This window comes from Leishmania mexicana, chromosome 23, assembly GCF_000234665.1.
Source record: "Leishmania mexicana MHOM/GT/2001/U1103 complete genome, chromosome 23".
Lineage (NCBI taxonomy): Eukaryota > Euglenozoa > Kinetoplastea > Trypanosomatida > Trypanosomatidae > Leishmania > Leishmania mexicana.
Genome location: NC_018327.1, coordinates 45,645 through 67,500, shown reverse-complemented (window position 1 = coordinate 67,500; position 21,856 = coordinate 45,645). Strand labels below are relative to the sequence as shown.

General features: G+C 59.5%; 7 protein-coding genes across 7 annotated transcripts in view; all 7 read right to left on the bottom strand.

Moving 5' to 3' along the window:
• The window catches only part of LMXM_23_0210 (putative ATP-binding cassette protein subfamily C, member 1), a gene marked incomplete at both ends in the record, with an annotated part of 4,680 nt that extends 1,824 nt beyond the window's left edge, over positions 1 to 2,856 (bottom strand). The window contains one exon of the mRNA XM_003875595.1: positions 1 to 2,856. This exon is cut by the window's left edge and continues 1,824 nt beyond it. Coding sequence (XP_003875644.1) covers positions 1 to 2,856 — 2,856 coding nt within the window.
• Positions 2,857 to 6,284: 3,428 nt separating this feature from the next.
• LMXM_23_0200 (putative endoribonuclease L-PSP (pb5)) lies at positions 6,285 to 6,776 on the bottom strand (the record flags this gene model as incomplete). Its single annotated transcript, XM_003875594.1, has 1 exon — positions 6,285 to 6,776. One exon carries the CDS (start codon positions 6,774 to 6,776, stop codon positions 6,285 to 6,287), a length of 492 nt encoding a protein of 163 aa, XP_003875643.1.
• Positions 6,777 to 8,423: 1,647 nt separating this feature from the next.
• LMXM_23_0190 (conserved hypothetical protein) lies at positions 8,424 to 8,801 on the bottom strand (the record flags this gene model as incomplete). The annotated part of the gene is made up of 1 exon (XM_003875593.1): positions 8,424 to 8,801. One exon carries the CDS (start codon positions 8,799 to 8,801, stop codon positions 8,424 to 8,426), a length of 378 nt encoding a protein of 125 aa, XP_003875642.1.
• Positions 8,802 to 12,446: 3,645 nt separating this feature from the next.
• LMXM_23_0180 (conserved hypothetical protein) lies at positions 12,447 to 13,334 on the bottom strand (the record flags this gene model as incomplete). Its single annotated transcript, XM_003875592.1, has 1 exon — positions 12,447 to 13,334. One exon carries the CDS (start codon positions 13,332 to 13,334, stop codon positions 12,447 to 12,449), a length of 888 nt encoding a protein of 295 aa, XP_003875641.1.
• Positions 13,335 to 13,979: 645 nt separating this feature from the next.
• Positions 13,980 to 14,663, bottom strand: LMXM_23_0170 (conserved hypothetical protein; the record flags this gene model as incomplete). Its single annotated transcript, XM_003875591.1, has 1 exon — positions 13,980 to 14,663. The coding sequence occupies one exon, from the start codon at positions 14,661 to 14,663 to the stop codon at positions 13,980 to 13,982; it is 684 nt and encodes a 227-aa protein (XP_003875640.1).
• An 827-nt stretch (positions 14,664 to 15,490) lies between these two features.
• Positions 15,491 to 17,071, bottom strand: LMXM_23_0160 (conserved hypothetical protein; the record flags this gene model as incomplete). The annotated part of the gene is made up of 1 exon (XM_003875590.1): positions 15,491 to 17,071. The coding sequence occupies one exon, from the start codon at positions 17,069 to 17,071 to the stop codon at positions 15,491 to 15,493; it is 1,581 nt and encodes a 526-aa protein (XP_003875639.1).
• A 706-nt stretch (positions 17,072 to 17,777) lies between these two features.
• LMXM_23_0150 (conserved hypothetical protein) lies at positions 17,778 to 18,878 on the bottom strand (the record flags this gene model as incomplete). The annotated part of the gene is made up of 1 exon (XM_003875589.1): positions 17,778 to 18,878. One exon carries the CDS (start codon positions 18,876 to 18,878, stop codon positions 17,778 to 17,780), a length of 1,101 nt encoding a protein of 366 aa, XP_003875638.1.
• Between the last annotated feature and the right edge of the window lie 2,978 nt (positions 18,879 to 21,856).

The following is a 21,856-nucleotide window of genomic DNA, read 5'->3' as shown; positions in this document are numbered from 1 at the left end:
CGCCGCGACATGCGCGCCGCCGCAATAGCGAAAGTACGCCATGTACGTCCCCCACGGAACGACACCCGACGCCTTCTCCTCCTCGACGACGAAGGAACTGGCAGCAGAGTCTCTGGCTGCCGCATCACCGTTCTCCTTCCCTTCGTCTTTGCTGGCGCTCCTGTCGAGCATCACCTCTGCCTCCTCTTCCCCATCAAGCGCAGACTCCGACCTCTCCGCATCCCCCTCTTCCTTGGTCTCCGTGACGCCGGCAGCCATTCCAGCGTAGAGAGATGTCCGCATAAAGTCCGCGCTGCTTCCGCTGAACTCCACGCGCCCGTCACTCAGCGCCACAACGTAGTCTGCCCTCGGCACAACGTGCACCTGGTGCGTCGCAAGCACGCGCGTCTTGCCGCGCAGCCGCCCAAGGATAACGTCTTGCACGATGCGCTGGCCAACGTGCGCGTCCAGCGCGGACAGGGGGTCGTCCAGCAGGTACACGTCGCGGTTCGCGTACACGGCGCGCGCAAGGCTCACGCGCGCCTTCTGCCCGCCGCTCAGGTTCACGCCCTTCTCCCCGATCTCCGTCTCCAGCCCCCCGCCAAGCTGCGCAAGGTCCGCCTCCAGCTGGCTCACGCACACGGCATCCGCGAGCCGCGCGGCGTCCTCCTCGTCGAAGAACAGGATGTTGCCGCGCACCGTCGCGTTCATGATCCACGCCTGCTGCGGCACGTACGCGATGCTCCGCTCCGCCCACACGCGGCCCTCGCTGATCTCGAACTGCGACAGCAGCGACTGCAGCAGCGTCGACTTCCCGCTCCCCGTCGCGCCAAGCACAACCGTCAGCTTTCCGCGCGGGACACTCACAGACACGTCGCGCAGCAGCACCTTCGGCTCCAGCTCGTACCACTCCGCCTCAGGATTACCCTTCTGATTACCGCCTCCGCGCGGAGATGGCGACGAAGACGGCGAGGAGGGTGATGATTGCGAAACCGCGTACACATCCTCGGCCACAGCCGCCGGCGCGGAGTACTGCTTCGCAGGCCGGCAGCGCCCGCAGCACAGCATCCGCAGCACGCGCGGAACGAACGGCACGTGCAAACACGGCGCAAACGGCAGTTTCACGGGCACAAACGCAGTCACGTCGACGTTCTCCAGCACAGCGGCAAGCTGGCAGGCAGCGCTGTGCTCGCTCTGCTCCCTCGCGTACTCCTCCATGTCCTGCACAGTGGAGCAGGTGGCGTTGTCGCACTCGAGGAACCTTCGAATGCGGCCAATGGAAATGAGATACTGCACCGCCATCGTGAACATCCACGGAATGTGCTGAAAAGGTTGGCGGAGGACGCCGAGCAGCGCAATGGTGGGGAAGACAACAGTGGAACTCAGCTCGTGACCGGTGCAGTAGTACACGGTGAAGACGAGGGCGATCATCAGCATGGGTGTGGCATTGCTCACGAACGACGTGGCCACGCGCGCGTTTTGAATCTTCTTGAGAAAGAACAGCTCCACCGCGCGCTTTGACTCGATGCTCGCGACGAAGCAAGGCTCCCACGTCATAAACTTGGCGACGCGGATGCCGGAGAAGAACTCGTTCGTTGCCTTGACTCGAGCGTCGGCAGCCTTTGCGATGTCCTGGCGTGCCCGCATCTGGATGCCCATGAGGAAGGTGTTCAGCGGAATGGTGGCGAGGAAGGAGATGATGGCCATGATGGCGCACCAGCCGACCAACCGCCAGAGCTGCACAATGGCGAGAAGAAGCACGATCGGACTGCTCCACAACAGCATGCAGAAGAGCATAAAAAAGTATACCTGCTCCACATCGGTGCTCACCATGTTGATGATGCGCCCCGCGTTCATATCCGGCTGCGCGAGCGACTTGCCGGAGATGATCATGCACTTCTCGAAGATCAGCGAGCTCAGCACGGAGCGGTACTGCAAGCCGCAGCGGAAAGAAATGTAGTTGTAGCGCTGAGAGCACACGCTCTGCAACGCCTGCACGAGGAATATTCCCGCTACAAGGCCAAGGCCGCGACCCCACGTCTGCGTGCTTGGGTCATCGCCCAAGAAGGCGACGAACGCCTGCAGGATGCTCGGCAACGCGACGATGCAGATGCTGCTGACAAGGACAAACGGCACTTGCATCCACAGGTAGTAGGGCAGCTTGAACGCCAGGAGCTGTGTCAGAGGCACGCGCTTCGGGGTCGGAATCTCCACCACGCCGCCGCGGCCAGTCAGGTCCCACCTCAGCGTCGTAGTCTCCTCCAGCGTCGACATGCCACTCTGCTCAGGTGTGAACAGGTGCTCGCCGTGCGCAACGCCGTCGAAGAACGGCGACACACCGCTGTCGTCGGACCTCGCAGCGGTGCGCAGAGCCGGCGGCACGCTCCACTCCACGCCAGCCATCATCCGCGTGTACCCGCCCTGCTGCGGCACCCCAACCCACCGCAGAACGCCGCGACTCGAAGCGTCCAGCGTGCTCACGACCTCCGCCCCAACCATGCAGTGCCACGCGTTACGCTCGTACATCGCAGCCTGCACAGCACGCGACAGCCGCAGCCCGCAGTCGTGCGCGCGCGCATCCCGCGTCGGCGGGGGCAGTGCCTCGTGCTCCAGCTTCTCCTTTGACGCGAGCACCACCGTCTCGTACACCCACCCGTAGTAGTACCGCTTGAACCACGACGACGTCTCCTCCGGCACAGGCGTGTATGGGGCCTCCGGTCCCCATATCTCCGCCAGCCGCTCTTGCAACGCCAGGTGCTCCCTCCGATAGTCATAAAGCGGGTCTGACTGGTGGTGGGGTCGTCGCGGTGGTGCTGCGGACGGCATCTCCTCCATCATCTCCATTGGCAGCTCCTCGTTGATTGTTTCTTGGAGCATTGCTGCGGCGAGATTGGTGGGGTGTCACAAACAGAGCAGAAGTAGGGGAGATGAAGATGATTCAGAACGCAAAGGTCCGCTGGCTTCTTCGGACGTCCTGCAGCGGTGACCTTGTCTGCCGGGGTGCGCGTCCGCGTGCGAGCGTCTGCAAGTGTGTCTCTGCAGTGCGCCCGTACACCTAAACGGAGGCCCAAGGAAAGAAAGTAAAGTCGACGGCGCAAGCGTCGATCTTTGACACGTTCGTGTTGCTCGACGTACGTGGAGGTCTCCAGACGGCGAGCCGAGGCAGAAGATACGAAGAGGGAAGTGGAGCGAACGACCGCCGCGGCGGGAGACACAAAAATAAACAACGAGTGCGCAAAGACGGAGGGCGGGCCTCCGAGGGGGAGGGGTGTGCGCTCAGACGCCTAATAGCCAACAGGAGATCCAACGTAGTGGCCCTGAGGAGGAGAATGTGAAACGACGATGTGTGGGAGGAGAGGGGGGGAGGTCGACGCACACGCTTCCATATGCAATCACGCGTACTCGAAATCCAAACGAAAAAATAAGCAAAAAGAAAAACCGAAATGGAATCAGACGGGGAGAGAGGAGCGCTTCACACACGCCGTCTCACCGAGAATAGCACTGTGATGTGCGGGCGTGCCTCCTCGCGTTGCTTCGTCGCTCTTGAACCACAAGAGGAACAATGGTGACAACAAGCATAAACGCCGTACTGAAAACACAACACGAGCGAAGGCAACGACGAATTCGCGCAGACACACTGACACGTCAGCGAACACACCAAAGCGACTCCGTTATACACAAATATCCGCACTTCTGTCTGCGTCTATGCTCGGAGGCAGACGGAGACTAACGAAGAACAGGGAGGGGGATGCGCTGTACAACAATAGAGAGAGAGGGAGAGAGTTTCAAACGAACAAGAAGACGCACGCACATGCACACACTAAAAGGGAAGGGAGGGGGATGGGGGAGAGAGGTGGTGTTGGGACCTCGAGTCGCAGTGGTGGTGAACGTGGCCGCCTTTGCGGTATTCGCGAAGGGGGGAGAGCGGTAACACCACAGGCCGCAGCTGTCGTAGTCGAGAAGGAGGATACGGCAGGAAGGCGCCGCACATGCGCAGAGACCACGATGAAAGAAATATAAGCAACAAAGGGGGCGAAGGAACTACGTCAACCACAAGGCCGAGGAATGCCTTGCACTCACACGACACGTCTATACGAAACTTGCGAAGGCACGCAAGCCGACGCACACACACGACCGTTACTTTTACAGCAAGAAATAGGGATGGGTTAGCCAGAGCAAAGAAAAAGGGAAGGGGGAGAAGATGCTCACAACAGACATTCACACAGGAGTCGATACGTCCTCAGCTACACCAGAGGGGTGGCCACTATACACACACGCAAGAAACAAGAAAAGAAAAGTGCACAAGCGAACACAGACCGCAAGAGCGCGCACACCGACGTACAGGCTAAGACACACACACACACTCACACGCACTCGTCGGCGGGAACGAGGCGGCTCTGCTCAGTCTTCCTTTAGTTAAATACTTCGTCTGTGCGTCGTCGAGTTTTGTATTGCTGCGAAGTATGCGGGAAAAGACGTTCGAAGCGTGCGTTGGCGGCGTGTCGTCTTCGTGGTGACGCAATCGAAACGGAGAGGCGGGACAGTGCGCAGAAGTGCTGTTTAAGAGAACGCGTGCGTGTATACAGTGCCCAGCTAGGTGCTCCGATTGGCGTCCCGTCGACTAGAACGAATACACGTCTTTTGCCTCTGTATGCACCTCGCCGTGCCGCAGTACAGCACCGCCTGTGGAACCTCGAGAAAAGAGAAAGGGGGATATAGGACGCTAAGCGTGTCTTGCAGACAACTACACCGAGAGGCGGTGATGATACAGGCGACTTGAAAAGATGCGCGAATCCTTGATGGTAATACGCGTCACAAGATTCGCCAAATATGTAGGAACACTGCACGAGCAGCGGCCGGTGTTATGTCCGAGCTTCAGCGAATTCGTCTTTATTTTCTCCTGCTCACCTGCAACAGCAGTGCTCTCCTCTGAGTGGGGGAGAGGGGAGGATGACCAAGGGAAGCACGCGATGAGGAGTGAGGGGAGGGCCGGATATAAACAGTGAAGCACCAGCGCTAGCGAGAGCACGATCACACGTACACACACGCACGGAGTTCGTCAATGACAGACGGCTCCTGTCGACGGTGTATGCGCGCTCGAATGTGTGTGTGTGTGTGTGTGTGCATCGAGGTGGGGACGTGGAGACGGGATCAAGTAGAGACAAGAAAGATGGAGGCGGAGAAGACGATGCTCAGTTTGGTCTTCTCCGTGTCGTCATCACTTGATCTCCATGGTTGCCTTCGAGTTGATACATCTCTGCGCTGGCGTGTGACAGTCATGGAGACTCAACACCAGACGTATGGCTGTGTGGTACACCACCCGAGGACGACTGACGCACACCTCCGCCACCTCACAAGGCTACATGGGCATCGTTGACCCTGTTCTTCAACTAGGTTTCTTCGCTTGTTTTCGATTTCGTTCGACTCATTACGCCTTTATTCTTTTGCGCATGCGTTTTTGTGGTCCGTAGGCAGGCAGACACGCAGGCCACGCCTTCGACATCGGCGCAGGCGTGGAGGCGCGCCGCTTCGCGCAGACCTGCGGAGCCCCACGAATTATCAATCAACGTTTTCTTCCTTTTTACCGCGCTCTTCTTTGCCTGACTCACCTGCAGAGTCTCACCCGCAACACGGGCACACACACACACGCACATGCACGCACGTGTTCACTCAAGCACAAGCGTGCTCCTCATCCAATGCGCATGCTCTTACATCAGCGTCAAGAAGAGGGAAGAGTGACCCACAGAGGTGGGAGAGGTCAGCGGAAACGCCAATGTGCCGGTGCTGCAGGGTGGAGAACGAGAAACCGAGAAAACAAAACGAGTCAAAAAAAGATAGCCGAAATCGACGAGTCGAACCCGATAGATGACGTGACGGGCAGGAGGCACCGTGGTGCGTGGAGAGAAGGGGACCAGAGCTACCCACAAACCACCGCCCACACGTACACATGCGCTGACACATGCGCCAACAGCGGTAAGGACGGTCAACAAGGCCGCATATTGATGACGTGGGGAGGGAGGGATTGAATAGGCAAAGGCGCGTTTCACGAGGTGAGCGACGAGCCTCTCGATGACGCACGTTCCTTGTCGCTAACACAAAGATAAAAGAAGCGCATTCAAACTTCAAGAGAATACGAGAGAGATACAGGGGTGGGAAGCATAGCGAAACACCCCCCTCGCCACCTCTGCAGGGGCGCAAAGCGGTGCGACGCGTCCGCGAGAGGCGTTTGCCGAGCAGAGGCAGCGACTGCCACTCCCGCGTGCTCGTACACTTTCGCCAGCGGCTACGGTCTTCAAATGGACTCGCTACGAGGCCGCCGTGGCATCGCCCTTGAGCTCGAACTGAGCTTCAATCTCCACCATCGCGTTGAAGGGCAGCTGTGCGACTCCGAAGGCGCAGCGAGCATGGAGGCCGACTTCCTCGCCGAACACGCCCACCAGGAGGTCGGAGCAGCCGTTAGCCACAAGCGGGTGGTCATGGAAGTTGCATGCAGAGTTGACGTAGCAGCGCACCATCACAACCTTCTTCACCTTGTCGAGGTCGCCGCCGGCGGCGGCCTTTATCTGAGCGATCAGCTGCACGGCGCAGCTTTTCGCTGCGACCTTGCCATCCTCGGCCGTCAGCGAGTCACCGAGCTGGCCCACCATTAGCTTGCCATTAGCGTCCTTGGGAAGCTGGCCGGAGACGTAGACCATGTTGCCCACGACGCAGAACGGCGCGTAGGAGGCTGCAGGGGCCGCAGGAACAGGCAGGGTTATGCCCAGCTTCTGCAGGTTGGACTCGGCAACGCCAGGCATGGCTGATGCTGCAGTGTAGAGAAAACGAAGTGTTCGAAACGATGGCGCACAAGCGTGTCCTGAGACCTGAGCGGAGAAGCACAGAGGGGGTTGGTAGTTGTAGCCGTAGACAAGAGAGAGAAGTCTGTGAGCGATGCGGGGAGGGGAAGGAGGTGGAGAGCACGACAGAAGACGACAGAGGAGCGATGATAATGGTGAACTGTCAGACATACACAGATGATTGGGGACGAGGCAAAGGCTCAACCGTAGCGAAGCCAGCCACCTCAGCGTGTTGCTACGGTCCAGTGCCCCGCCATGGTGGAAGCCAAGTGCCTGCAAAACTGCCTTTTGAAGTAGGCGTGCGCAGCGAAGGCTACGGCATACAGGCCGTCGGTAGCGACGTGACCAGCCGTGGGGCCTGGCTCGATTTCTGTGTTTCCAGTACCCCGCTGCTGCGCGTGTTCACGTGCGGGACGCCATCACCCACTTGCGCGTTCTGCCCACGGACGCCTCTTTTGCGGTGCGGTGATGTGGAGCATGTATCACTCGCGGTGCACCTCAACGGCATCCACGGCGTTGGCGAGCTTCTCAAACCCGCACACCGTGAATGCGCAACTACCGCTGCCAAGAGACCCCTGAGGACTTGTTGTGTTTCCCGGGTTTGGAAGAAAAAAGGCGTCGTCACGGAATTGCCGACACCAGCGCTGCAAAGGTCGCATTCACCGTCCCACACTCCTAGCTCCTCTGTGAGCTGTTTGGACTCCCCGACCTATACCCGCCTCCACCGTCGGCGCAAACCGCCCATAGCGCCTCTCTTTCGGCCATTTCTAGGTTATGCGTTGGCTTGGCCTCGCGCACCAATCAGCAAGATGGGGAGCGGCTGCCGCTGGGAAGAGCGCGTGAGCCATCGGAGAGAAGACTGCGCGCACACAACGCTGTGCTGCCGCAAAGAGGGGGGCCGTCGGATTACGTTTCTGCGCGGACGCGCACCAGGAGAAGCGCTCGCTGATGGAGCGCCGAAAGTCCGCGGATGGCGCCTCATTACTGCAGCGCCCAACGTGATCCCGGCTCAAGAAGACGAAAGACGCGAAGACTCAAAAGGAAAACAGCACAAGCTTGAAAGACTGGTGACGGGCACGCATACATGCACGCCAGTTCGTGTACACGACCACCTGTGCCCGTTCGTATCGAAGTCATCCTCCTCCATCCCCATCGCTTTCTCCGTCAAACAAGACCCTTTGGCATTGAGACGAAGAAGTCCATGCTGATGGCGAGAGAGAACGGGAAGGGGACGGAGGCGGCGGCGTGTTCGATGTGACGAGGCTGCCCGAAGCGAAGGTCTGCCTCTCATACACACACGGCTGCACGCTTGGGCGTGCGCGTTGCTACTCGGGACGCACTTCGTCTCCCCTATTGCCGTTCGTGCGTCTTTAAAACAAAGGAGACGACAAGTGCTTTCCGCAACGTCGTGTCGTACACAGAAATAGAGAGAGGGACGGACACAGTGCCACATCGGCGCAGACGTGAATGCAAAGGACACTGCCGACGGTGGGCCGCCCCGTCACTGTGCAGTCGCGCCGGATCAAGGCGGGTCGCAGAGTGAGGAAACACGCGTACACGCACTAGCACAGTGATGCAACCCAGATACCATGACGTAGCACACCCTCTCTATTCCTCGGTGCCCTCCTCCTCCGTGGATGCTGATCCCTCCGAGTCCTCGCCGCTGCCTGCCTCGACGTCGATGAGGCGTGACGCTGCCGCCAAGTCTTCCTCACGACGCTTACGTTTGAGTCGCTGTCGTTCCTCGTAACTTCCGTCCAACTTGCTCTGCGCGCGCTTACCTCGACGGATGATATCATCCACCTTGTTCATCGCCTCTGAATCATCGCTGCTCTTCAGAAGCGCCTCGCGCACTCGCCGCCGTACCTTTTTGCTGCCCTCCACATCGCCCAGGCTGCGTAAGTCTAGGATGAGCTTGAGAATGGCCAACTCCTGGTCCGGCGCAATGCTGCGGGGTATCGGCTCTAGCGTGTCCGTGCTGCTCATCGTGAAACACAATCGGCCAGTACGGGAGACGTCCGTTTTGCCAGTGTGAAACGGTGCCCAGAAACCAAAAACGGACACAGGGAGAACGTGGCGCCAGACAAGACACTTCCGTAGCGCTTCTGTTGTCCTCGTCGTCCTTTGTCCCTGTTGCACCGTCCACCGCGGGGCCTGCCGCTGTTTGCCCCCGCCAGCCACTCCAAGGAGGAGGAGGCGAGGAAGGTGACGATCAAAGTCAAAGAGCGCAACACGCCCGCTCTCTATCTCTCTCAGCACACCAATACAGACGCGAGCCGAGAGCGGCGTGGATGGCGCGGGGCGGAAGTGCGTTGATGGTCCTCCCTTTCGCCTTTTCCTACTTGTGTATCGATGTCGGGCGGTGGCGCTCAACAAGTGTGCGGGGCTAAAGCGTGAGCACACATGCACAGACGCCGTGGGAGCGTCCACGTCAATGAGAAGAGGCGGGAGAACAGGAGGGGGAGCACGCCAGAAATTAGACGATCAGAGGGCGCGAGGGAGACGAGGATGTCAGGCGCCGCCTCTCCGGGACTGGTGTTGGTGGTAGTGGAGAGCGAGGAACCGCGAGGCAGGGGAGGAGCGGAGTGCCACCATCCCTAGACACCTCACTCCAGCAGTGGGTGGCAGGACCAAGTGAAGTGGTGACAAGGGGATCCGCACAGGGGGGCGAGAGAGAGGGGGGCCACGTGCCCCACTACACAGTCGTCATCTTCCGCACCTGTGATAGCGAAGCGGTCCACCGTCAACAGCACATATGCACAAGTATGTAACTCGCAGAGACCCACAGAGCTTCTCTTCCGCCGCCCACCCCCCTCACCTCTAATCGTTGGCCCTGTTCGTCATACCTTCTGTCGCTACTGTGAAGCCCTTCGTTGCGCTGCCTTCTTAGCTCATGTATCCACCTCTCTCACCGCCGTCCTTGACGGGCAAACCATGGAAAGCACTGCGTACTCGACGCACTGTGAAACGCACAGCGGCAACAAACACACTGGAGAAACAAGGGGAGCATGAGGGAAGAAGAGAGGGTGGGTGCAGTTGTGCAGGGGGGGGGAGCTGCCGTTCAGCAGCACTGACGAAAGGACACCGCAGGGTCTCTGCCTGGCCTCACCTCTATCTTCTTCGGTCACCGCGTCCTACCGCGACACCTACGCGGCGACCAATGCACGAAAGTGCCGTATGAACGCGAGCCACACAACGTGACTGCACACCGCCCCGTCGTCCTCGTCGCTGTCGTACCCCGTCGATGTGTCCTCGAGGTCGTAGAAAAACCATAAAAGACGCGCGGTCGTCAAAAAAGGAGCACAGCCCACCGCCATACGCTCAGTGACACGCGGTCGGCTGCTCGGAAAGGCGTCATCGTCGAAGGGGAAGTCGTGCAGTCCCTTACCGGCGATGCCGCAGGCCACCCACTCGAGATATATAGTCAGCTCCTTGCCGCCACCAAATACGCCGTAGCTCCAGCCGCCGCTTTCAGCACAAGCGATGCTTCGGCGGACGGCACAGGAGAAACTGCTTGACCAACCTCCTAACCTGCCGGTGTACACCAGCCTGGCTGTCCCAGTCGAAGGCCTCGACGGCGAGCAGAGCGCCGCCACAACGCTTCAGCGGGCTTACCACCTCACCGTAGCACGTGTCACTGCCGTACATGCGAGCCACAATGCCTCCGTACGGTTGACACTGCGCCACCACGATAGGCTCGGCGTCCCTGAGGCGGCTCTGACTCCACTACTGCGCGCTGAGGGGCGTTGCCCTGCGCAAACGTGATCTCCACCTGCACTGCATTCTTCGACATGGCGTCGCCGCCGATCCACTTGTTCGAAAAAAATCGCTTCATGCGCGCCGTGTCCCGCTGGTTGTCGATACGCTCCCCGGCAACCATATGCAACACAGCCCGCCGCGCTAGAGGGAGTTCTATGGCAGAGATAGAGCCGCCGTCGCGCCACATCTTGGGAAGCAGCACGCGGAAGAAACTGGCCGCCGCGTGGCAGCGGTGCACCTGCCACCTCCCTCTCGCCACTCCCCGATTCAAGGTCCATGCTAACCCCTCACAGTCATGTAGTTGTGCGGCAGGAGCACACCCGTCGGCTTCACACTCTTAATCTCCTTCAGGACACTCACCGCCTCAGCGTAGTGGATTGTAGGCAGCACACGCGCATCTCCTCGCCCTCCACGTCTTCCTCCGGAGATTCGCCATCGTCCTTGGAGGCCTCCTCCATGGGAAGAGAGAAGCGGCACAAAACCATATTCACCACGAGGAACCAAACGTGCCGTCTGTTGAATGCGCTGCTGCTCCGATTCACAGCCACTGAGGAGCCGGTCGGCGCTGTAGTGCCTTCTGTCACATGGGCTCCGTGGTACCCGATAGGTTCAGGACGGCTAGCACGGCGTCCACAGCTGGCAAGACAACCGTAAGGAAGAGCTTGCGCAGCGTGATGGAGTGCTGAAGCATATAGTGCTGCGCGGCTCTCCCCAGAACAGGGGCAGACGGGACACCCACCCGACGCGGCGCCCGCGTCATCAGCTTCGTCTTGATGATTCACGTCATGGACATCTTAAAGGGGTGTGGTGATCGTGTTAGCCTGAAACAAAAGGGAAAAAGCCCCGAGACTGCGGCGAGCAAAGCGCTCAGTGTGTGTGTGGGGGGGGGTCATCGTGTTGTTGCTGGAGGCAAGAGGGGGTGGCCAAAGGACAACGAAGAGAAGAGCAAGAGAGACAAGTTCGAAGGGGATCACCTGCCGCGCACTAGCGTCCAATGAAGTGACCTAACACACGCGACACCGCCCCTCTCCACGCTACGCCGTAATGCCGCTGCTTTCTTTCAGCGTGTTCACTGCCACAGCGCATCGTCAGTTCAGCCACCCACTCTACTCCGCGTCTTTTCACAGGCCCCACGTTGCGTAGTTTGAAGCAGCAATAGACGCGTGTCACAGCAATGCGCCGACTCAGTCAACTAAGCATGGCCTCGTCCTTAAACTCCGCTCACCAGCACCCCGCCTCGTAACCACCTCTTCCATCATGCCGGTCTCTTCCCTTCGTGCATCTCCTTTCGCGGTAGAGCACAGGCACCCCACACAAGTAGGCAGCAAGAGCCAGGTGTGTGATGCATTCGAGTCACGCTGTCGCTCTGCCCATCATATGGATGGTGCCAGCGTGTGGTCACTGTCGAAGGTCGCTCTCCGACGCACCGCTGTCCAGGACAGGACCACGGACATCAGTGATACATCGCATTGCCTTCCCCACATCGTAGGCACTCGACCCTCTCACCACCGGAGGTGGCTTTGCATTGGAAGGGATGGCGGAGCTCAAAAGCCTCCCCACCCCTCACTCACACACAGAGTGGGCGCGTTGGACCGTGCGAGACGACGCCGAGATCTTGCTCTTCAAACGACGCACTGTTACCGCTGGCCATTCCCTAGCTAATCTGTCTCCCCTGTCCACTCTAGCTAGGGAGACTCGGGCGTGAGATGCTCATCTTGAGGCGCTCACAGACACCAACATCTGCACACACCAGAACCCCTTCCATGCGCTACTGCGCCTTTCCTCCGTACACGTCCTCGGCTCCGCTGTGCCCGTCCGGACACAGGAGAAGACGCCTCAGTGGAAAGACTGAAAAAGAGACGCGGACTTCGTCTAGCCAAGCGCACGCCACCAAAGGCTCACAAGCTGGTAGCGGCCCGTGTGTGCCCCTCCAGGGGCGAGGCAAGGGTTGTGCTCCGCGTTCTGAATGGCGTGTAGGCAGCGCCTTTCGTGGACTGTGTCGCCATGCCGTCGCGCGGCGGCCAGTTCCGCATAAAACACCTCCAGAGCCTTGGCCGGATCGCTGTTCCAGAGATGAGCCCAGCCAATGAAGAGGCGGCACTTGCGCACAACATCCTCATCGAACACCGCTTGTGCCACAGCTTGCAGCTGCAGCGCGCACGCGAGGGACTTGTCGGCCCGGTGCAGCGAGGCCCAACCCCCACCGACAGTCTGCAGCTTTGCGATGAGGGCGTGGCCAACGTACTGGCGCGCCATTTCTGAGTATGCGACCCGTGCCCAGTGCATTGTGTAGTCAAAGAAGTAATCCGCGTAGGTAGGCAGCAGCAGGTACACGCGTACGTCGTCACCTGCCTCAGAGCCGATGTAGAACCACGGTGCCTCCAACGTCGCGATGGCGTCACCGGAGGAGACGCGGCGGGGTGACGAGGATAGGGCGTCCTCTAGGACGCGCACCTCCTTCACGAGATCAGAGGCGCAAGCCTGAACGAACATGGCGACCGTCATCGACTTCGCACCGCAGCGGCGGTATTTGTAGGCCAGGAGAATAAGCTGCAGCGCCGCACACGCGTCGCGGAGGCGGTACACACAACGCACGGGAGACGTACGACAAGCATGACCCTCAGCGCGCGAGAGCGCCTCCGTGTGCACCGCAGCAGCAACTACCTGCAGCTGGTTGCCTTCCATCGGCGCGTCTTGCACGTCTGTGTGTTGTGTACGGAGAGATCGGAGGTTGAGAGTGGGGGCAAAGTCGATGCACATGAAAATTGACGCCGGCAGAGAAAGATAAACGCAAGAGCAGCGCTCCTCTGTTCCTTCCCTCCGCATTTCACCGCAGCCCCGCCTCCCTCCCCCCTCGATGATGGACAGAGAGAGCGAGCGAGTGCGGCAGTCCTTGCCACGTCTACGCACGTGAGCAATACGAAATCGGGGAAGGAGAGAGGTAGAGGGGGACGAAGACGCAGCACCGGCAGTCATAACAGTGGCAAGAGAAGTGAATGAGGAGGGAGGCAACATGGTGCACCTTGGCATGTCTTCCTATTCCTTGTTCGATGGCTTGTGGATGTGGGTCAAGGAAGAGGCGAAGAGGAAAGGAGCGTGCACCTCACATCAGCGCATGCGCCCCTCTCCCTCTCCGTCCCTCTGTCTCTTCTCTCTGCACGCAAGCACGACGTCCTCACGCACGAAGGGCGGGTCGGGTGCGGAAGACGATGCAAGCGGGGAAAGAGGGGGGAAGCAGGCAGGGCGCTCAGACACACGCAAACAAGCGTTGAGTACACTCATCCATGAGTGAAGCGAGCACAGGCTCACACATGGCAACGCATCTGCAAAGCACTACAGAGCCCTGGCAGTGCCTTGCCACACCACTTTTTCCTTCCTGCACGTGGTATGCGCGGCTTTGCACCGCTACGACTCTGCCTGCTCCTTGACCTCCACGGCCTCCACCACAGCCACCGGCGCTGATGCCGCTATCGCTCTCTCTTCGCCCACCGAAGCTGGGACGGGAAGGAATGACCAGTGTCCCTTGCGCAGTGGTCGTGTCGACCACACTACCGCAAGCAGGACGAGGGCGGCGCCAGCCATGCCGACGTACATCTGCAGCTGAATAGCGCTCAGTGAGGACTTCAGGCTTCGCATCTGTCGCTGCACAGATGCGTTGCGCTGCCGCAGTGCGTTCATTGACCGCTGCATACCGCGGCGCTGCTGCGCTGCACGCTGCAGCTCGTCGCGCTGCTGTGCGATCATGACACCCTGCTCTTGCCGCACGGTAATGAGGCTACGGTTCTCTTCCACCCTCTGTGCCAGGTCCTTGCTTGTCCTGTCAAGCATCTGCTGCTGCGCATCAAGGCGCAGCGCCGCCGCCTCCTCTGCCGCTTGCACGCCCGTCGTACGGCCGTACACGTATGCCACCCAAGCACTGAGCATGCACGCACCAATACCTGCCATCGCATCCTGTTGTCGCATCACCTCGCGTTGTGATGTGTGATACATATCAGCGTCGGCCGCGCCAGCAGCGTACGCCTCTCTGTACAAGGCATCTACCGCTTCAGGGGTGAGCGCCGTCCCCGCCTTTGACGCCTTGCCGCCCATTGAGTTGGGAGCAGATGCCCTTCTGCTGGTGTTTTTGTGCGTGTGGTGGATTTGCCTAGCTGTGTAGTGCCGAAGCAGCACCCCCCCACCTTGCTGCTCGCGGTGCGGTATGCCCTTTGCCGGTCGGTGGTCCTCACAGTCGAGAAACGGCAGCCGCAGCAGCGAAGGAAGCGGAGGAGGGGCGCAGGGAGAAAGGCGATGGAGAAGGGGGCGAGTGAAAGAAAGAGTGTGCAGCAATGGGTGGGTGAGTTGGGAGGGGGGGGGGGCACACACAGGGAGCAGTATCGGCAGGTCGAGCGACCTGGGGCGAGGAAGCGAAAGGAAACAACCAGTGCCAGGTACCGGCGTAGCTGATCGGGTCGTGAAAGTGCACAGGATGGACCTGCAGCCCGTGTACTCGCCTGAACCCTGCACACCGACACACTCAAAAGCGATAAGCGCCCTACCCAACACAATGCCCCTGACTCGCCGTGCACAAGGCGGTAGTGAAAAATCGATCGGTGCTGATCCTCTGTGCCAATGGTGCAGCCTTTCCTTTTGTTTTTTTTCTCGTGTCGCTTGTGCACGGTGGTGCACATTGCCCACCAGCACCCGGCTGCGAGTGGCGACGGTACCGGTGAGGCGTGCGGCCACCCCTCGCCGTCATCACGACCTCAGCGACAGACGCAAATGGCCCCATAGACGCACACACATGTAAGACGAAGAAGATCGGTCAACAGAGAGCCAGCGCCGGTACTGTACATCTGAGTAAAAAGTCTCTGGGAAGCGAAGAGAGAGCAGCAGCAGACACGGTCCTGTGGGTGCCCCACTGCGGTCAGCTGGATTCTTCACCCTGTGGTGCCGCCGGCGCAGAGGTCCTCGTGTAGCGAGTAACCTCGAGCCAGCGATATGAAGACGGGACGCAGTTGGCGGTGAAGCACGCGCACACCGCAACCCCGCACAACCAAGGTGCGATAGAGCACGTCTTTCTCTTTTCCTGCCTTGATGCAGACGGAGCTTTGGCGCTTGCGAGAGACGAGCGCCTCAATGCCAAAGACGTCGAAGCGTGTAAAAACACTTCGCACGCTCCGAGTGTTGTAGCGCGCCTCCTCACCCCCGCGAGCGTCCAGCGCGGAGAAAGAGCCGTCGCAGACCACGTAGATTGCCTCTCCGCCATCTCCCGCCTCGACAATCGTGTCTTTCGGCTCCGATGCGACAAACTCGCTGCACGTGCAGGCCCGCATGCACGTCCACGCCCCCACAGCGTGCATGATCGGAATCTGGTGCAGCCATGGCCACGCGGCTGCCAGGCGAGTTGCCCAGTGGGCCAACACAGTAGTAGACGAGCAAAGTGGTATGGCATACACAACCCCCCGTTCCTCCTCTTCTAGCCGCGAGCACGGCAGCAGCACGAAGGGGTAGGAGTCGCCAAAGTAGTCGCCGCGTGACAACACGAAGCCCTCGAGGTCAGTGTACACACGCAGTGTTCCACTCTTGAGGATGAACAGATGCTGCCCGTCTCCGCGGATGCCCTTGTCCCCGCACCGAAAGACCGCCTCTGCCGTGCTCATCACGCGCGCCGTGAGTACCATGCCGCTCATCTCCACCCCCGTCACCGCGCTCGTGAAGCTGGAGTCCTCAGAGAGGAGAGCTCGCAGCACCTGCTGTTCGCGAACTGTTTTTCGATCCAGTCGAGGAAGCGCTTTGATGTAGACCGGAATCTCATAAGCCTTTGCCACCGCTTTGGTAGTGGGCATGTGCGGGCGTGGGCGTAGTTGGTGCTCATCCAGCGTCTGCTGGAAGGCACGGATGAGGCACGGATCGACGTTGGTGGTGTCAAAGTCTACATGTACCACCGTAGGCAGCTGTCTGATGGTTTCCAGCAGATGGGCGACGGCGATGCTGCCCAGCGGCTGGCCGCTCAAGTCGAGGGTGTGCAGGAAGCGCAGGCGCGGAAGGATAGCGCACAGGTGGGCAACTACGTCATTGCCCGAAACGCTGCCTTGCGACGAGCCGGCGAAGGTGTCGTTGTCGTACCAAGACGCCACATTTGACAGATCCACCGTTTCGACGAGTGGGAGCTCCGCAATCAGGTCCAATATGGGCAGGAGACCACGCGCACCGATGTAGAGCGGAGAGAGGGCGGCTTTTCCACCCGGCTCGGCAAGCCGGAACGTGCGCTGGGTTGCAAGAGGAATGACGGCAGCCCGCTCACGCGCGCGCGCCGCTCCCTCCTCTTTGTCCTCGATCTGCTCTAGGTCTGCTACGGCCACGTATCGCTCCGCAGCTTCGCCGGCGAGCCTCTCTGCATGTGATGTGGTGTCCTCTGCCAGCAGCGTCAATGCTGCTCGATGTGGCCTGAGCACTTCGTGGTGGCCACATCGCGCCACGTAGTAGCCGTGCAGTTGGTTCTGACTTGGCAGCGGCATCGCCCCCCCTTTACCCACCCTCTGCTTAGAACGAAAGCCACGAGAGAGAGCCGCCGTGGGTAGGCGTGGATGTGCGTAAGAAGGGTTAAGACACGATGCACAGAGCGACGGCGATGCTGCAGCTGTGATGATTGACAACACGTAATGGACGCGGGTATGAGTGCTATCCTCCCTTGCAGTCTTCTTGTGCAGTGAGGAGACGGAAGGCGCGCTTCGGATCGACGAGCGACACGGAGGTGTAGGGATGGAGAAAGCGTGGTGGAACGTGTGTAGCACAGAAGACCACGCACATGCCGAGGGAGTGTGTGCGTGCGCAACGGCGTTGCATGCGCGGCGGTGCATGTCCAGAGATAAGGCCCCTCGTTCCTCCTCCCTCTCCCTCTAGAGTACCTACAGGCTGCAGGGGCAGTCGCTTGCGCCTTGGAGGAGGACTGCGCAGAAAGTGGACAGAGTAAAGAGAAAGGGGCGAGTAGGAGGCACAAAAAACGAGGCGGAAGAGACCCCTGACGCGGCGTGTCGCATCCAATGTACGGAGTGACACGTGACACAGAGTCGTAGTGAGTCGACAACGTCGTTCACATGTCCCCTCCCCTCCCCATCTCCTAGTCATCCTTTCCTTTCTCTCGAGTGGTGCGCCCGAAGCAAACACGTTTTTCATCGTGGTCACGATAGTGTACATCGCCCGCTGTGCGGTGGTATCCGCGCGTCAGGCACGGTAGGCCACCAGTTGCCCGTCCTGCTCCACAACGCCGACGTCAATGTGATCAAGCTCGCACAGGTCGCAAAAGGTTGTAGTGAGCGCGGAAGCCACCGTCGGCGTCACATCATTGCCCCAGAGGGTTAGACGACGCACAGTCGCGCAGCTCTTAAAGCTTTCAACGAGCACCACAAGGCCACGCTCACTGATCGTGCAGCTCTCAAGACCCAGAGACTCCAGTTGAGGGTGGTGCGCCACGCCTTTCGCTAGAGCCTCTGCACCGGCGTCGCGCAGACGGTTGCAACTGACATCGAGATTTCGGAAGTCGTGCCGGCGGTCCAGAAGACGCGCCAGCAGCTGGCCGGCGTCCTGCGACAGCTTGTTGCCCTTGATGCAGAGGGTCGTGACTGCCGATCCGCAGAGCGCCAGAACCAAGGTCTGCAGGCAGTCATCGACGAGGCCAAAGTACGCCATGTGCAGCTCCTCCAGTGTGGAGTTGCGCTGAAGAGCAACGGAGAGATGATTCACGACGCTCTCCAGCTCGTCAACTCCGTGCAGCAGTGGTCGCCCGATGTTGAGGGAGGAGAGTCCCTTGTTCACCTCCAAGGAGCGGCAGATGTGCACGAGCGCCTCCATGCTCAGGTCGGTGTTGAAGAGATCCAGCACCGCGAGGTTCATGTTCTGCCGCAGCGCCTCGCCGAGGGCCGCACCGCAGCTGCCACCAAGTGGGTTGCCGGCGAGCGTCAGATGGCAGAGCGAGTCGTTCCGCTGCAGCCCTTGTGCTATCGCCACACCCGCCTCCGCCTCCAGTGAGTTGTACTGCACGTCGAGTGTGATAATGCTATCAAGCTGATGTCCGAGCGCCTTGCCGAGCAGCACACCGCCCTCGCTGGTGATGTTGTTGTAAGGGAGATACAGCGCAGACATACCAGGGCATACACGGAGCGCAGCCAGTATCGCCTGTACATCGGTGTCAGTCACGCGGTTCTTGAAGTTGCCAAAGGTATTTCCGCGCACAATCAGCTCTCCAGTTGTGCCGCTGCTGCTGACGTCCTCCCGCACATCCGCCGACACTTCTGCGCAGGCTGCATGGTACGCCTCTACCCACATGATAGCTCCCGAGGAAGCCCTCCGATACCCTCCACTACGCAGAAAGCGAGAGCCGTGAGCTGAATACGCGTCACGCGGCCAGCTCACGCCTGCGTACTCGTGCGTGCGTCCGTGTCTCGATGCGCGCCGACACTGCTCTTTGCCTTGATGTACCTGGATGTGTGCGAGTGCGCGACGAATTGAGAAAGACGTGTGTGTGTGTGATGTGTGTGTGTGTCCGTGTGTCGGTTCTGGCGAACGAAACAGAAGAGCAGACATGTTGAACAGTTGCAAGCGAGGAAGAGGAGTGCCGTAGCGCGGCACACACATACAGAGTCACAAACCCCTCCTACCCTGTTCTGCTTCTCACCCTTGCCGCCATCGCGTCCAGGGAGGTCGGGGCGACGCACAAGAAGCCCCAACGCGTAAAGGCGCCGGAGTGGCGAACGGCCAGAGCAGAACGGCAAGCTTCCAAGAAGGTAAAAGAAATCTCTTGTGTGTTTCCGCTTCGTCGCTTACTGGGATTTGGGACGGTTGCCTGAGGGTCTGGAAAGCCACGGCGGCGATTTAACCATGAGCACAGCGAGCGAATAGGGGCACACACGACGCCCCCCCCGCGACCCGCGCGTATGTCTTTGTGCCTCCTGGAATCAACCATGGGCTACGGAGCAAGGAGAAGTCACCGCTCTCTTTCTCGTTCGCCCCTGCGCCTCGTTCTGGCAGCCTTGCCGCAGCGAGAGCAAAAGACGTGCGGGTACGCAGTGGCGGTGAGGACCGAAGGAAAGCCACGGAGGGGGTGAGGAGGGGGAGAGAGACGACGTGAGATTGGCAAGCGCGACCGTTGAACTTTTTAGAACGAATGGGAAGAGACAAAAGCGCCCACACGCACGCGCCCACGAGCAGAAGCTCAAATCGCGTGCGCGCCTGCCGAGGGACTCAAAACGCAAAACCGGTAGACTGATGCCACTTTGCACCCGCCTTTTCATTTCTTCCCCCTCAACCACGCATCCGGACGCGCGCGTCAAGCATGGTGTCGAAACGGAAGGAAAACCTGCCAGGGAAAGAAACGGGTGACGGATGGAGAAGACACTCTACAGGTGTTCTCGCCAGAGCCAAGAAGCGGCGCAAACGATAGGCAGCGTGGGGAGAATCAGAGGTGAAGAGAATGAAGGCGCTACACAGGCTACCCGACGCCCAACGCACAGGCCAAGAAGGACTCGGAGCGCATCGGCCTACGCCAGCAGAGGAAGCGAGAAGGGCAGAAAGACGAAGGAGCAGCAAAAAAGCAAAGGGGGTTGAGCAGCCACAACATACATGAAGCAATCGTAAAAAAGCGCGGAAAGCAGCCACCACGACACCGATGAGACGATGGCATGGGCATTTGGCGTCTCGTCGCCGTGGGTGTGCCCGTGGAAACTCGTGGAAAGCTAGTGTTACTGATAGCACCAAAGACAGCGGAGGTGGCGGAGAAAGTGCTGTGGGCTAGGAGTGCAGCGGGGCAACAGAGCAAGGCAAAGCACCATGCACACACGGGTACACACAAATGGGCAGCAATGCATGATGAAGGAACAAAAAGAGAGATAGATGCGGTGCGCAGGGTCCACCCACGCAATAGACGGCAGCAGTCTCGTCTTTCCTTCCCCTTCCCCTGCCCCCTCGCATTTCCTGCGGGTTCACACCCCTTACACACACACACACACAGAAGTCACTACATTCGGTGTTTGCATGATTCTTTTTTTGTTCGTTCTTGCCTTCGCCGGGGCGCTGATCAAATCTGTGCGCGCAGGCGCACACACACACACGTACTTCACAACACGCACGTCATCCATGAAGTGTGCGAGACACGGCATGCGCCACCCAGTTCCGGGGAGGAAATCACATAGGAGAAGTCGAGACGGCCGGTCAACTGTCTCCGAGTGCAGCAGTGGACGTGAGCGCCTGTGAGGAGCTGCATAGGTTGCATGGGGAGGGGGGAGGAGCTGCATCACAAAGCAGGTGTTTGTCCCCGCCGCCTCCACACCCTCGACCTCTCCCCTTCACGCCTGCAGCCTCACGTTCATTGAATCAGTGCACTGGTCAACACAAAATGCACTTGAAAGTGGGACTCATCCGGCGCTCTCGTCTTTTTCCTCGGCTCTCGCTCTTACAGTTCCCTCCACTTGCAAGCAGCCCTCATGTGTTCCTGTGGTGGAGCCGCTCCAGCCTAAGAGGTAGAGGGGGATAAGGAGAGAAGCAGCCCACCACACCTCATTCTGTGGGCGCGTGTGTGCGGCGCAGGAGGTGGTGGTCATCATGATGGATTCACATAGCCACATCTACTGTGACATCCCCAACACGCACTCCAGGAAAGCACCACAGCCACGGTGTCATCGGCGTCACGGTGCCATAGTCCTCCAAAAAGGTGCAGCACAAACAGGAAAACAGAAAGAGAAACGCAATGCATCCCGTCTTCCTTCATCCCAAAATCCGCCACGGCGACGGTACTTCACCTTTCCGCCGCTACAGCCCCGAGAAGTAGCCGTCGCCAACAAAAAGCGCACACACATCTGCAGAGATAAGCTGCCGTACAGGACAGGTGGGCTGCGAGCGCGTGGAGGGGGAGGGGAGACAGGCAGGCCGTGTACAACGTGGAGGTAAAACAACACAGGCGAGGAGACGGGTGGCAGAGCAGAGGGAGAAAAGCGAGCACACAACAGCAATAATAAATGATAATAATAAATGATAATAATAAATGATAATAATAAATGGTAATCAAAACCATCAAAATAAAGCGCAACAGGAGGAGGGCAAGCATATATATATATATATATATATATTATAGCTATATGCGGAGAGGCGTGTGCGCGCATTGCCTCCCTTCAGGCTTGACTGGATGTGCATCGCCATGCGTCCACACGAATGAATATGCGCGGAGGGTGTCTCTCCGTGCACGTGCGTGTCTGTGTATGTGCGTGGGGGGGAGGGGGTCTGCTCCACGCCTTAGGTGAGCCTCGTGCATA